The 16,407-nt window shown below is 37.4% G+C and overlaps 1 protein-coding gene across 1 annotated transcript in view; it reads right to left on the bottom strand.

Moving 5' to 3' along the window:
- Positions 1-2,664: 2,664 nt before the first annotated feature.
- LOC127171990 (reticulon-4 receptor-like 1) overlaps positions 2,665-16,407 on the bottom strand; it is a 145,073-nt gene continuing 131,330 nt past the window's right edge. Inside the window, exons 2-3 of the mRNA XM_051120994.1 lie at positions 9,880-10,331; positions 2,665-7,347 (exon numbers count right to left, since the gene is read on the bottom strand). Of these exons, the coding sequence (XP_050976951.1) occupies positions 6,457-7,347; positions 9,880-10,331 (1,343 nt within the window). The 3' untranslated portion in view covers positions 2,665-6,456. The remainder of the gene's footprint in view (positions 7,348-9,879; positions 10,332-16,407) is intronic.

Genomic DNA, 16,407 nt, shown 5'->3' on the forward strand with positions numbered 1-16,407 from the left:
CATTACATGTACATAAGAAGTAACGTGACTCTGTGCATTTTAAAACTCTGCATTCTTTGTGGTAATGTCTACAAAACTGGAAGACTTTCTGACTGTATATAAGCAGTAGGCTATTTTAGAAAGAAACATTTAAAAGATGAAAAAGAGGAATTAGGGAGAATAAATTATAATTTATTGCTATTGTGTGAATATGTAAACATGCAATCAGTAAAGTAACTGTAGTCTGATTATGATTATTTTAAAATGTAATTTAATCTCATTACAAGCATTGTTACCAAGTCTTGAATTGGGCTACTTTAACACTGCTGCTGCGAGTTGTTTTTCATGTCCGTGGGTTGAAGCGACCCCAATAACGTAATATTTAGGCCCTGGAATGCAAATTTTACCAGGGGAACCGTGCTTAAAAAAAAAAGAGTATTTTTAACAGGGACCCCCTTTAAAATGTGACTGGGCAACTTTTGGGATAGGTTTGAGTAGCAATTGGTTGGGTTTTGTTGTGAAAACCTGGCAACCCTGATTACAAGTACTTAATTTTTGGAATCTGATTACATAATCCAGATTACATGTAATCAGTTACTACCCAGATCTGGTGACAGCTGTGTTTAAATATGCAGTGAGTTTTCCTAAATCATTGTTTCGTGTGTGTACAGATCAAAACTCGCTCTCAAAACTGTGATGATTGACAGCATGGTAACCATAGCAACATTCTGCCATCTTGCCCATTTGGTATCTGCTGTTTTAAATCAAAGTAATATTACATCAACCAAAGACTCTATTATGTTCAGTGATTTGAACTAAACCACTCTTTAACAGCGCTATCATGTTTTGTTTAAGTTTGGAAGGCTGCTTTGCAGAGCGCATTCTTGAAGGGTTGCCATGTCCACTTATTATAAGCAAGGCTTATTATGCATCTTTGGGGTTGTTGTTTGGGCTCGGCTCATAAAGCGATCCAGTTTATGGAGATAAAGTAGGCAGGAGTAGGTCGCTATATTTTGGTATGTGGCTTATTTCCAAGATAACGCGATTGGATTTGAGTAGGATTTCTTGCGCCGCACATACAGAAAAGACACAACTCACGTTTAAATGCGTCATTAACAAGTAGTTGTTACTCCTGTAAATTTACTGCAATATGTGTGAACAGAACAGGATTAAAGAAGTCCACTTCCAGAACAACAATTTACAGAGAATGTACTCATCCCCTTGTCATCCAAAATGTTCATGTCTTTCTTTCTTCAGTCGTAAAGAAATTGTGTTTTTTAAGGAAAACGTTTCAGGATTTTTCTCCATATAATGAACTGATATGGTGCCCCGAGTTTGAATTTCCAAAATACAGTTTAAATGCGGCTTCAAAAGATCCCAAATGCGGTTGTAAACGATCCCAGCCGAGGAAGAAGGGTCTTATCTGGCAAAACGGTTGGTTATTTTCATAAAAAAAAAAAAAAAAAAAAACCATTTAAATACTTTTTAATCTCAAATGCTCGTCTTGTCTTGCTCTCCCTGAACTCTGTGTATTCTGGCTCAAGACAGTTAGGGTATGTCGAAAAATCCAATCGTATTTTCTCCCTCAACTTCAAAAATCATTTCAAAATCATCCTACATCAATGCAGAAGTTCCAATCCAGTGTTTGCAAAGTGAACATGCAAAGAAGATCAAACACCCTTAACAAAAAAGGTAAAACAGTGATATTGGACCATTTTGAAGTTGAGGGAGAAAATATGATTGGAGTTTTTCGACATACCCTAAACTGTCTTGAGCCAGAATGCACAGAGTTCAGGGAGAGCAAGACAAGACGAGCATTTGACATTATAAAGTATATAAATTATATTATTTTTATGAAAATAACCAATCGTTTCGCTAGATAAGACCCTTCTTCCTTGGCTGGGATTATTTACATATGCATTTGGGATCGTTTGAAGCCGCGTTTAAACTGCATTTTGGAAGTTCAAACTTCCATACCAGTCCATTATTTGGAGAAAAATGCTGAAATGTTTTCCTCATTTCTTTACGACTGAAGAAAGAAAGACATGAACATCTTGGATGACAAGGGGGTTGTTGTTCTGGAAGTGGACTTCTCCTTTAAGCACTAAAAGGTGAATTGACAACCAAACTGAGCTGTCTGTTTTTTGAATGAGAAAGAAACCGAATACAGTTGAAGTGTTAAGTTGAAGTAGCTTTGCCCCAAACCACAGGGGCCACTATAGCAAGTATTAGTATAAACTCGTATTCCCTTACACTCACTTTTCCATTTCAGATCAACTACTGTACATAGCAACAGTTTGAACAGGCTTATTATCTGTCTGGGTGACAAAATTCCCCTGCAGGGTTCAATAAAATATGTCTGTCTGTTGAAAGGAGATGTCCTGCAACTCCCTGAAGAAATTCAGCTTGAAATATGTATCTGTTCAATTATTTCCACTGTGCGTCTGTGAATAGGTAAAATATATGCAATTGAGAAAGCACTATATCTCGTCTGTCTTTTATAATCAGAATTTAAATCACCCCAGCGATTTAATGTGAATTACTATGAAATGTTTCTGCAGTAACTTCGTTTGGTCCAGAAAATGAAAAGCTCTGTCTCGTGTAATCGTTTCCCTGGTTAAACAGTGTCTGATTTCTACTTTGTTTTCTCTGTTTTCAAGCAGTATCCAAACAGAGGCATCAGCGTGAGACCACATTTCTCTTTAATGTTCTTTAGAAACAGCTTTTGAGTCTGGTGGTGTTTCATAACAGACAGAAAGTTTGAGTCATGAAAATAGGAGGAAGAAAGATGAAGGACAGACCGAGGGATACGAGGAAGGTGTTAGTATGGTGCACTCGTATGTTCAAAATTGCATTTTGACAACAATGTACAAAGAAAAAAAAAACATGAATATAAAATAACTTCCTCTGACAATGTCATACACATAGTCTTTTGTCAACAAGTGACATATATTCTCAAACAAATAAATGTTCACACTGGACATGTCATAATATTCTCAGTTCTCTTCTGTATAAAGATATAGAGTCTTTGAGGAGGGACAAGGTAGAGGTGAGGAAAGTGCTGTTACCCCACCTGTCCAAAAGGGGGCTCTGTGACTTTTTCCATTGACGATTTATCTCTCAGCTTTAGGATCCCAGTATAGACATGTGTTTGATGGCTGAACAGCAGCAGGGGTCAGAGACGGTGAGTGACAGATAAGTTTTTCTATGGCTTGCAAGGATTAATCTGGATTGCAAGGATTATTACCTCAGAACTTGCGTTGACTTTCTGTATGGAGCTGTTCAGTTTGTACTCCAAAAAAAAACCTGGACGAGAATTGGCATTTTTGGGTAGTCGGTTCCCTCTGGAGTTTCTAATGGGTTTTTAGAAGTTGGCTTCTCATTAAGAATTATTACTTATATTACTCGCATAAGTAATATAAGGACTGTAGTGTAACATTATTTTTCGTATTTGTGTAATAAGTGGCTATGTAAGGATTACAGAGGTTGTTTGACCCACAGTTTGCTCAGTTTCCACAAGCAGAAAAGGGCGCAATATTTTGACAAACTTAAGTTAATAGGTGGTAAAGATATGGACGGTTTTCATTAAGATATTAGTCTAATATTTCACCTATCTGACAGGAAATAAGAACAAACATGAATGTTGTCACGAGTCTTGCCCTGGAAATCCTGGTTCAATTTAACCAACCACAAACGCCTTTTGTGCCTCAGTTTTTTGCACTTTTCACCTTGATTTGTTTTAACTTTAGGCAGTCTATAGTACTACAAATGCTTTTCTCAGTCTGACCAATTACTACAGCCCAAAACATGGCAGTAATTGACTATTTTCAGCAGCAATAATCAGCAAAATATGCGAGTTTCTTTCGGTTTAGTGACATTGTTTACGTTCAGTGCCGCCAATATGGCCGAATTGATGATGCATCGTGAAAATATTTTATTTTATTTTATTTTATTTTATTTTCAGAATTTTGCCTGAACACTGACCCCAGATTGGAAACAAATTACTCCATTTTCAGCAGCAATAATCAGTAAAATATGTGAGTTTCGTTCAGTCTCTTTATTTTATTTTGTTTTATTTTTAAAGGTTTACCTGCACATTTGTTTATGGCCCAACACTGGAAATATGGTCTAATAAATTACTCCATTTTCAGCAGAAATTTTTATCAGAAAGTTTCATTCAGTTCAGTGGCATTGTGTATGTTCAGTGCCGCCTGTGTGGCCGATTGATGACATGTTGTGAAAAAACTTATTTTATTTTATTTTTTTATTACTATTTTCAGAACCTTTTCCTGCACATTCACTTATGGCCCCAGACTGGAAATATGGTCTAATAAATTTTTCAATTTTCAGCAGCAATAATCACCAAAATATGTGGGTTTCTTTTGGTTCAGTGGCGTTGTTTATGTTCAGTGCCACCAGTGTGGCTGATTGATGACATGTTGTGAAAACACCATTTTATTTTATTTTTTTATTTTATTTTGTTTTATTTTGTTTTGTTCTGTTTTGTTTTATTTTTAGAAGTTTACCTTCACATTGGTTTATGGCCCAACACTGGAAATATGGTCTAATAAATTACTTCATTTTCAGCAGAAATAATCTGCAAACTATTTGAGTTTCATTCAGTTCAGTGGCATTGTTTATGTTCAGTGCCGCCAGTGTGGCCGATTGATTACATGTTGTGAAAACACTTTATTTTTTACATATATATATTTTTTTTATTATTTTCAGAACCTTGCCTGCACATTCACTTATGGCCCCAGATTGGAAATATGGTCTAATAAATGTTTCAATTTTCAGCAGCAATAATCACCAAAATATGTGAGTTTCATTCAGTTCAGTGGCATTGTTTATGTTCGGTGCCACCAATATGACCAGTTGATGAGTCATGAAAACACTATTTTATATTATTTTATTTTATTCAAATTTTAGTGCCGCCAATATGGCCGATTGATGACGTGTTGTGAAAACACTCTTTATTATTTTATTTTATTTTATTAAATAAACTTACTCCATTTTCAACAGCAATAATCATGTCTGTATACATGTTTTTATAAGTCTTTTAGAACAGTGTACAGCACATTGGTCAACTGTAGTTGTTTTTAATTGGGCTCTATAAATAAATTTAGACTTGAGACTTATTTATTTTTTATAATAATGACAGATGTGTAGGCTATAAAGCTTATAATATATGCAGATGCACAATGTCTGCCTTTAACTTCCTAGTGCTATTTATAATATCAAGAAAGTCTAACTGTTTGAGATGTTTTTCTTTCTCCATAGTGCTTTTAAATTAAAAAAAAAAAAATCACTAAAAACCCTTAAGAACTTCCTGAGGGAACCTATAGTAAATTAGCCTTCCAAGTTAGCCTCGACATTTGTGACTGAACAGCTGTGTTTCTCCCTTTGTGAAATTTCCTGTTTCATTTTCCTAAACTGTGCCGTGTGCCAATATTAATGTAGTGTTGGTGTTGTTTCCCTTCAAGGTTAGCACATTGCAGCTGAGCAACAGATAACGCATGATGCCTTTTTTGAGCTCCACTTGACCTTTTCATGTCTTAATAACTTTTGCCTGCCGGTTTTTATGCAAAATACTATCTTGAGGGCACAATCAACGAATAACAACACACAAACCCACAGCCATCCCATAATGCTTTATAAACTTGACTTTTTCTTTTTTACTGACCTCGCCAGCATAGCAGCTTCAGAACAGTAGAATCTGAGCTCTAATTCACACTGCGACAGCAACTTTTGGTTTTGTTGGATCCAACCCTGTTTGGGCTATGTGAACCAACTTCAATGTGTGAATATTGCAACTGCAATTATATTTCTAACATGTAAAAAAAAAAAAACTCATAACTAACCCAATCACTCTCTTGTGTGATTGGCTTTCATTTTTATGTTGTCAGGTGCTAAAGGTGTTAACAACAACCCTCCCACAGAAACCGCTGAGATGCTAACGGGTTAGCGAAGCAGCCCCTGTGTACATTTGTGTAAATGGTTGGTTTATGTATTTCGTTCACACTCCTCCCTCCCGCTGGGCCGCAGCCTGAGCAGGTCGAAGGTTAGGACAGGGATTCGGAGGTTTTAATGGCGGTGAGCTTGATCACAATGAGCTGCTAATTATTCTGCAGAGGTGTGATGTACAACTAAATGTAGTTAACAAATGCAGTTGGGTTTTTTTTTTTTTTATTTATCGAAGCTGCCCTGGTCTATTAGGAGCAACAGGAAATGGTGATGATCGAGGAGTAGTCCATTTTAGTGTCCCGCCTACAAATCCCAGAGTTTCGTCCCATCTCCGGTTTAATTCCAGGCCCACAACTTCGCACAAGTCCTCTGTCCCTCGAAAAGGGCTCACTGACTGACACAAACGCACACACACACACACACACACACATTCGCACACTGAAGTGTAGGAGCCAGAGTAGACAGAGGGCCGAGTTTGTTCAGTAAAACCATTAGTAGAGGCTTCCACGAGGCTCAGCGGAAAATAAGGGCAGTGAGAGACACCAATAAGCAAAGAGGGATGATGAAACAAGGTGCCAAGAGGGACGCCGCCCTGCTGTTCGCTCTTTGCACGCCACTAGGGGGACCCACCGAAGTCCGTGGGATGCATTTGTTCTTTCGCCTCGGTTTTGACGGGTCATATTTGTCGTCTGATTCCTTGTTAGCCAGCTCCTTTAGGTTATACACCTCGTTCTGTCCATTGCCTTTGCGGCTGCGATGCCTCGTGCAGTTCCTGTTGCGTCCCGACTTGGGTGGTCGAGGGAGCGGCGACGGGGAGGTGGGGTAGTATTGATCCTGATGTGGCAGGTGAGGATGATGATGATGATGATGATGATTGCGTGATCGGTGATGGTGATCTTTCTTTAGTGACACCCCCACGTCCCCTTGACTGGATTTGCTCTGGTGGAGCGACTCCGAGCCCGTACAGGAAGGCAGCTCTTCTTTCGTCAACCGTTTAAGATCCTTCCCCGCCAGCTCTGGCGGAGCCACGCATATTAACGAGGAGGTGGAGCCACGGAAGCGCCGCAGCCAATCCCAGAGCGGCACTGCCTTGCAGTCGCATTCCCAAGGGTTGTCGTTGAGTCGCAGGTACTCCAGCGCCGGGAGCTGAGACAAGCTTTCGGCCGGAAGTTCAGGTAAGGAGTTGTTAAACAGGTAGAGAGTCGTGAGGCGCCGCAGGTCGTGGAAAGCCTGTTTGTGAACCCACTGGAGCCGGTTTTGATGGAGCAGTAAGCGATCGAGGGCCCCCAGGCCACGGAAAGTGTTCTGGTGCAGGCTCCACAGCCGATTTCCATGCAGAAATAAATGGCTCAGATTCAGAAGATCAATGAACATGTCATCCTCAAGAAACTCCAGCTGGTTGTTCTGTAGAACGGCAGATAAACACCAACAGTCAGTAACAGGCACAGAAAAAACGAGTCACAGATATGAATATCCAAAGCGACAGTGTTATTGTTTTCGTCTTTTGATGAAATGTCCTGGCAAATTTAGTCAATATTTCATCTTGTGGTATGGATTAGTTTTAGCCCGTTTTAACTCTGAGTGAAATGTTGCGACAAAACGGCTCAATCAGCTCAAATAACTATGATTGGATTATCTGAATGAGAAAACACTAAAAACACTGTTAATATCTCTCAGTAGATTAGTTTTTTCTCATCATAATTTCAACAATATCACTTAGAAGAGGTTTTATGATTTAAAATTGTTTATTAATATTTGTCTTGCTATTGTCTGAGAAATTAAAAAAAGTTGCTGATCAAGTTGCTGATAAGTTTAAACCGCAAAACATGTTCAAGGAAAAAATCAAATCATGCAAGTGCATCTCTGTCCTTTTTCATAAAGGCAGTTCAAAGATGAATCATAAAATTGGAAGACCTTGGATATTCATACTGGACGATATTAGATATTAGATTTTCTTCTATACATTTCTTTTACAAGAATCTTTTTGAAAATCCAGCATGCCTTCAATTCAGTTCTCAGGACAAGATGCATTGAAGGTAAATATATTTATAGACAATATGTGAACTCCTAACTTCTGCATTGGTATTTATGATGAATAGGCATGTGTGAAGGTGAAAGATTGGTCTGAGAGCGAATAACATTATGTGTATTTAGGGGTTCAAGTGCGTAGAGCTGTAACCCTATTGTAGCAGTTAGAATGGCCAAGGGTCAGCAATCTCCACGTAAAAACAATTGTGCAGACCAAACCGTAAGTTGTACAGACTTGAAACTTGGAGGGATGGTTGTACTCACACCCCCAACAACTTCATTAAGTCTCATGCTACAGTGATCAAAAGTACAAAATCACTCTTAACTCCTAAACGGTCAGTCGCTCAAGTGTCTTATGTCGTTGGAATCCTTGGTTCAAGCTGGACAAAACGCACACCTCGGATTCGATTGTGACCCTGGTGAAATTTTGGGGTATTTTAGATTTTTCTTTGAAAAACCTATTGCAAACTAGTCCTAGGATTTTCGCCCGATTGGAACCAAATCAGTGCAAGAAGGTTCTCTGGAGAGCGAAAGCCAATAATTATTAATTATTTGCGCATCTCAAAAAGCATGTCTGCCGTTGGCTGAAGTTGGCTGAAATGTTGAAATTTACCCTTTGGGAAGCAATAACGGGGTCGTTTAGAAAAAGGGCCTGTCCGAATTTACCCAAAGTCTAATAAAGCCTAAGGGAAAACTCATTAAACCTGGTGAGCACATGAGACAAGCGATTCTAAACAAGCATGCGACGTTTTAAGGAGATCAGACCACAGCTGTCGCTATAACAGCCATAACCATTAAAAAAACATAATATTTCTATGGTAAATTACCTGGATTTGCTAAAAATGCTTTTTTAAATCATTGATTTAGGTGGTTACAACCTTGCTAAATAATATCTTTTTTCACATGTGCTTAAATGCCTTAAAGCACCTGAACCCCGGTAATTGCTGCTTGCAGCTATATTTTGTCATGAACAACTATCACTAAAAGAACACAGCTGTGGATCATTCAGGTAATAACACCGTATTAAGAATCAAATGTATGTAAACTTCTGAACAGGGTAATTTTTTTTATAAATTCAACTATTATGTATATGTAAACGTCTTATTCAGGTCAGTACTAAATTAAAAATAATGTGAATTTTGTATGATCCCTCTTAATTTGGTAAATAATTAACATTTTGCAGATTCTGCAAGGTGTGTGTAAACTTTTGACCTCAACTGTGTGTGTGTGTGTGTATATATGTAAAGGATATATATACACACATTTTGGATTATATCTTTTATTATTTGATCCCGGCACTGCACTATGATCTTTTTTTTTTTTTTTTTTAGCCATAATCTAGCCATAATCTTATATGACTTGTATGAATATATGACTAGACTTATTAAACCTCATGAAAGGTCAGAAGCATTTAACCTTAAACATAAATCAAATTCCTAGAGCTGTGTGTCCATAATGTTCTTTGCACCTGAAGAGTGTGCTTCGTTTTTTGACATTTTCATTAGGACGAAATATTGTCTCTGGTCATCGTTTTAGTGCAGCACTTTTTGCTGCCAAGGCTGATATTGAACATTTTGAGCAGATCTTATCTGGATTTATTTGGCAAGTCAGATGATTCCTAAGCAACAGTTCAAACCGGGAGCACTGCCAGTCTAAAAAAAGTATATCCATTCAAGAAGGGCATTTTTGCTTTCTTTAAAACGGTATTGTATCCAGTGAGAATTTATAGTGTCAGCACAACCATGCCAAGCCAAGCGTCTTATAAATTCACGCTCAATTTAGCAAACTGAACCTAAATATATGTTTACACACACACACATACTGCATATATAGCTCCATCAAAAAATCTCTCTTAATGCCATCAGCTATTCCTTGTTTTGCATGTACTGTATATAATATGACACCTACCTGTAAATAGAGGTACTGCAGGTTGTGCAACCCCTCGAATAAGCCAGCGGGCAGAGTGATTAGGCCACAGTGGTAGAGGTGCAGAGCATGAAGTCGGGTCAGGCCCTGAAAAGTGTCAGAAGCCAGAGAGCGGAGATGTTTGTTGTCCCCCAGATCGAGCTCCTCCAGGCGGGTGAAGCCCATGAATGTGGAGGGCTGGATGTACGAGATGTTGTTGGAGTAGAGCCAAAGCATGACGGTGGTGGGGCTGAAATGGCCTTGCAGCAGTCGCTGGATCTTGTTGTTTTGCAGAAAGACGCGCTCGCTCTGGGCCGGGATTCCCTCTGGAACCACCATGAAGTTGTGAGCCTGGCAGCTCACCGTGCTGGGAGAGTCGTAGCAGATGCAGTGACGGGGACACGTCTGGGTCAACTCTAAACCACACAGCACCAGGAGAAACTCCAGACCACAGCCTATGGAGAGACAGGTAAGAAAAAGAACATGAAATGCAAGTTTCAATGGTAAAAAAAAAAACACCATTTTGGAGCAATTTTATTAGAGTGGTTTGATGCAGGTTCTTGCTTTTCCAGCTGATGGATCTTTAGTGTAAAAATAACTTTACATGATTTAAGTTAAATTATATGATGGAACTATCTGAAATTATGGGCTTTTATTCTATATACTATGTTATAAATACCAGTGTAGGTATACAAATCATTCAGAGCAGTTCTCTGAATAGATCAAAAGATCTGCTCTCAAAAGAGTGACTCATTCATCAGTCAGACATTGCTATACTTCTCTAGAATATTTTAATAGGCCTGTATTATATGTGACCCTGGACCACAAAACTAGTCGTAAGTAGCACAGGTATATTTGTAGCAATAGCCAACAATACATTGTATGGGTCAAAGTTGTTGATTTTTCTTTTATGCCAAATATTAAGTAAAGATCATGTTCTATGAAAATATTTTGTAAGTTCTCTGCCGTAAATATATCAAAACTTAATTTTTGATTAGTAATATGCATTGCTAAGAACTTCATTTGGACAACTTTAAAGGTGATTTTCTCTCTCTCTCTCTCTCTCTCTCTCTCTCTCTCTCTCTCTCTATTTATTTATTTATTTATTTATTTATTTATTTGCACCCTCAGATTGCAAATTTTTAAACAATTGTATCTCAGCCAAATATTGTTGGACACTTATTAATGGTTTTGTGGTCCAGGGTCACATATACTGTATAATACATTATATGTACATATAAGACATACTGATTGTACAGACTGAAAAAGTCTGAAATCATTCAAAATTTGCAATAAACTACCGTTAAAAAGACTGGGTTAAGTTTTAAAAAATATATAAAATGAGTAAAAATAAATAATTTTTCACAGCCAGATGCAATAAAGTGATATTTCCTCAAAAATATTAAGAAGCAGTAATGATTTCTTAATTAATAAAAAGAAATGTGAAGGATCATGTAACACTGAAGACCTTGAAAATTCAGCTTTACTTCACAGGAATAAATTACATTTTAAAATGCATTAAAAATAGAAAAAAACAGTTATTTGAAATTGTAATAATACTTAACAATATTACAATTTTACTGTATTTTTGCTAAAATCAATGCAGCCTTGGTAAACATAAGAGACGTTTTCCAAAAAAATAAAATAATAATAATCATAATGTTTCCGAACTTTTGACCAGTGTAGTATAACAAATGTGGCGCAGTGATTAAAAATGTCATTAAAATGGCTCTTTCAAGTCTGCTGTCCCATGGTTTAACCTTTTGTGTAACTCTACACCGTACCGGTGAATAGCAGCAGTACAAAAGTAACAAAATCATAAAGAATGTGATGTTTATATAGCTACAATTGACATCCAGCCAAAAGACATGAAAGAATGTGATATATTTATACATATATATATATATATATAGGTGCAATCTCTGCCTCCATCCATAGCCAACTGAATACACCCAACCCACAAGGCTATACTTTAAAAGCAGAAAATCAATGTTAAAGGTTACAGAGGAAACAAATGCATGCACACATGAGCTGTATATGTGTGTGCATGCAAGAGATCAGAATGAAAACCTCTTTGAAAGAAAGACTACGCATGTCTGAAGGAAAAAAGGGAGGAATGGGAATAAATGATAAAACCATGAAGATGAGGTTGCGATGAAGGGCGCTGTTGTATAAGTGAACGTTAGTGGCTCTGCATTGATTCGCCTCTTTGATGTTGAATTGAAATGGGAATGAGAGAGAGAGGTTTAGAGGTGCACCGCAGTGGGGAAGAGTTTCGAGGAAGAGACAGAACGTGTGAGTCATTTCGGATGCACAAGAACTAAAAGGCTCAGTTCGCTAAGAGAAACGGAGAGAGATTGATATTGACAGAGACAGTGAACTTGTGCAGAGAGCTGAGTGATGTGGTGTAATACAGGGTGTTCTGACACTAATATGAAACATTACCATGCTCTCACACATCCAGCAGCAGAACGCGTGACAGAATACTGCAGGTAGTGTTAAAAAGACAGTTCACCCAAAAATGAAAAGTATCTGTCGTTTACTCATCCGCATGTTGTTCCAAATCTGTGTGACTTTATTTAGTTATTTAATTTTCTTCAGCAAGTATTTTTCCATTCATTTTTCTTAAATTGTTTTAGGGAGTGAATCACAACATTACAAACTCTGATTTAAAAAACTGGACAAAAAGGGATAGGTAGAGGACTGTGTGTTTAAAGGGTTAACGTTACTTCAGCCCAAAATGAAAATTGTGTCATTAATCACTTACGCCCAAAACGTTTCAAACCCGTAAAAGCTTTTCAGTAGTTCAGTGTGAATTTTATGAAGCGACAAGAATACTTTTTGAACGCAAAGAAAAAAAATAGTCTCCTCCTTCCGGAGAGTATCCGCTGGATGAAAACTGCGTACGCCGGATATGTGGTTTTTATTCAAATCAAAGCGTAAATATACGTAGAAAACGCATCCGTGTGGTGCAGCTGACACAGAACGGCGTACGCAGGTTGCGTCCAGCGGATACTCTCCAAAATGGCACTACGCTGACGCGGAGCGGAAGAATTGTTGAATACAGTAGTTTTTTTGTCTTTGTGTACAAAAAGTTTTCTCGTCGCTTCATTAAATTCAGATTGAACCGCTGGTGGCAGATGGGCTATTTTGACAATGTCTTTAATATTTTTCTGGGTCTTGACAGTGGTGTTTACCTGGCAGCCAATGGGACAGTTTACAATAAGCCTCCCGATTTTCATCCAAAATATCTTAAATTGTATTCCGAAGACGATCGAAGCTTTTACAGGTTTTGGAACGACATGGGGGTAAATGGTTAATAACAAAATTTTCATTTTGGGGTGGAGTAACCCTTTAACAGGTTTATTAAAGAAATTTCTATTGTAATCGGATTAAAAACAATGTTGAAATATTATGATATATTCTATTTACACTATGTAAAAATAGCAGTATTTTCTCTGCAATAATATTAGTTGGATGCTGTTTGCACCTCAGTATTGAAGTTCATTATAAAACATTATGCAGTCATAACGTACTGAGTATAAATGATCACTTTTATTAAAATTATTAAATGGACGCTGCCTTGGGACAATAAAGCATTCCCCTTACCGATAAACACTTATGAGGCACTTTATTTTACACTTTTTGATTATTTCCTTCATTTTATTGAAAATCAATGCCTTTCCGAACTGTGATGTGGAAAGGGAGAACAATGAGGTTGACAAAAGGTGGATTCGAACTCTGGTCGATCACGTCAAGAAGTCACCGCTATGTGCTTTACCACCTATGCCAGTGGAGCTGTTGTTGAACAGCAGTCTTTTGTAATGTTAACTATTCCAACCACATATTCATGGGGGGAGTTAGTGTAAATATGCATATATTTTACAAATATTTAAGTATTTTGATAGTGTAGGAATGACTCCACTGCGTCATTTGTAGTGCTTCATGGAAGTGGGCGGACACCAAATGGTGTTTGTTTCTGGCTGTGAATGTCTGATTGATGGAATAATCTGTACTGCATCATGGGTAATATAGTTTATAATGTAGTTTCATTATGTTGTTTTCCACTTGGAAAAACAACTATTTTAAAAAAATAAGTTGAATTAAAGTTAACAGATGGCTTCAACAAAAACATATCATTGATTAACATCTTTAGAGCTTGCTGAAGTTCTGTCTTTGGCTTATCAGCTGTTGTTAAAAACCAGTTTCCCTATGGAGAAGTCTTTACTTATGGAGCCCAACTGTTGTGCTTTAGCATTATTTTAGGAACACTGAGGCTTTTAAGCTTTAGGAAATACCATAAAATCATCATAAAAGTGATTAATATAATTTGTGCACAATAACTGTCTTCTGAAGACAAACAGAGTATCAAAGACTCATAATCATCAAGTGGGCCCTTAACCAGAGAACTCAAAAATCAGATCAGCATGAATCATTCGAAAACAGTCAGACCAGTTCTGTGAACTGGATTGGCCAATTCATTATGAAGAGTTAAAAGAACGAAATATAAATCTATTTACTTGAAGTCATTGATTGTACCTATGGAAACAATATATTTTAAGTTTATTGGAAAATATGGATTTATTTTACAGATATTTTACTTTGATAGCATAGGAAGACTGACTCCACTGCATCATTCATAGTGCTTCATGTAAGTGGACGGAGCTTTTTTGCTATGCATTGCTTGCTGCAACTGTCTGATTAGTAGAATTTTTCTGTACAGCTTCATGGGTAATGTAGGTTTAATATAGTTAGGGCCCGAGCACTGGTGGTGCGATGACCCTATTGGAATTGCTCAGATTCTTCTTCTCCAAAATGAATCACATTTTTGCATGCCTAAACATGATTGAAAACCATATGAAGGTCAATATTCAGTTATAACCATAGCACCACCTGCTGACAACAGGAAATTACTTGTTTTACTCTGACTTAGACATGCAATGTCCATTCTGCACCAAAGGTCACATGTCTAAAGGCCAATATTCAGTTATAATCATAGCACCACCTGTTGGTAACAGGAAACGTCATGCTTTGTATTAACTCAAACTACAGCTACACGATAAATCACATGCGATTGTCAGGTGCGTTTAGTCAATAAAGCCGGTACTTCGATTAGTAGTAAATCTCAATCACGTGTGCTCAGCTGGAGCGGCAATTAATACACAGAGCTGTAAATCACTGAAAAGCTACGCAAAATCATGCTCATAATCGCAGATGAATCGCATACGATTATGAGCGCGATTTTGTGTAGCTTGTCGCATGCGATTTATCATGCAGCCCTAACTCAAACATATGTTCAATCTGCACCAAACTTCATATGTTTGATTAAAGTGCTGGCCTGAAGACATCTACATACCAATATCCAGTTATAGGCATAGCACCTCCAAGTGGCAGTAGGAAGTTTAGCACATATAAATAACTTCGACATATTCCTTCTATATTTACCACTTTAAATGCATATTGCCCACCGTTTGCTGTTTTCCTAAAGCCACCAGGTGGTGTTGAGCCCGGGTGCGAGGGCCCTTTCAATGCTGCTTGCAGCTTTAACTTTATAATGTAGTTTTATAATGTTGCTTTCCCCCTTTTAACTGTTAAACACAACTATTTTAAAAATAAGTTGAATTAATGTTAACAAATGACTTCGACTAAAACATATACTATCAATTAACATCTTCAGAGCTTACAACAATTCTGTCTTTGATGATTTTCCCTATAGAGAAGTTTTTACTTGCAGAGGCTCACTGTTGCGCTTTATAGTTCTAGTCATTATTCTAAGAATACTGAGGCTTCTAAGCTTTAAAAAGTCCCATATAATATATCATAAAAGTAGTTAATATTTTATGGGTGCAATAACTTAAGTCTTTTGAGAACAAACAGAGTCTCAAAGACTCATAATTGTCCCCTCCAGAGAACTCAAAAATGAGATAATCATTCACAACAAATGAGTACACCAGTTCTGTGAACAGGATTGACCAATTCAGTATGAAGGATCAAAAGAATGATTTGTTCATAAATCAGACAATGAGAACTGAGGTGTGATGTCAAGATCTTTACTGAATAATGACGTTATTTTATTTATTAGTCATTAATTATTCAAAGTGTTCTGATGCGATAACTTGTAAAAACTACATTTATGATACTTTTATTGTTTTTATAGCTTGAAAACCTTTTCTCGTAATTGCATGGCAAAGAGCAACCAGCCAATTGTTCATAATTGTCTTTTTGTGTTCAGCAGAGAAAGGGTCATACAACATGAGGTTGAGTAAATGATAAAGTAAATGAACGTTTTCATTTTTTGAGTGAACTGTTCTCGTTTAGGAGTGCTAGTGACCACCCAGAACAGTCGTCAGGTCATTATATTCCAAATGTGTATGTTTGTACATGCCTCGACATACATGATTGTGTTTATTTAAGATTACGCTGATCTCCTCAGTATATACACACAATTGACAGATGACCTTTTCCAACCAAGCTTTGCTTCGAATAGCAGCCAATGCCTAATACAGCGTGAAATCGCACACAGCTTCGGAT

The sequence above is a fragment of the Labeo rohita genome, chromosome 10 (assembly GCF_022985175.1).
Source record: "Labeo rohita strain BAU-BD-2019 chromosome 10, IGBB_LRoh.1.0, whole genome shotgun sequence".
In the NCBI taxonomy this organism is placed as follows: domain Eukaryota; kingdom Metazoa; phylum Chordata; class Actinopteri; order Cypriniformes; family Cyprinidae; genus Labeo; species Labeo rohita.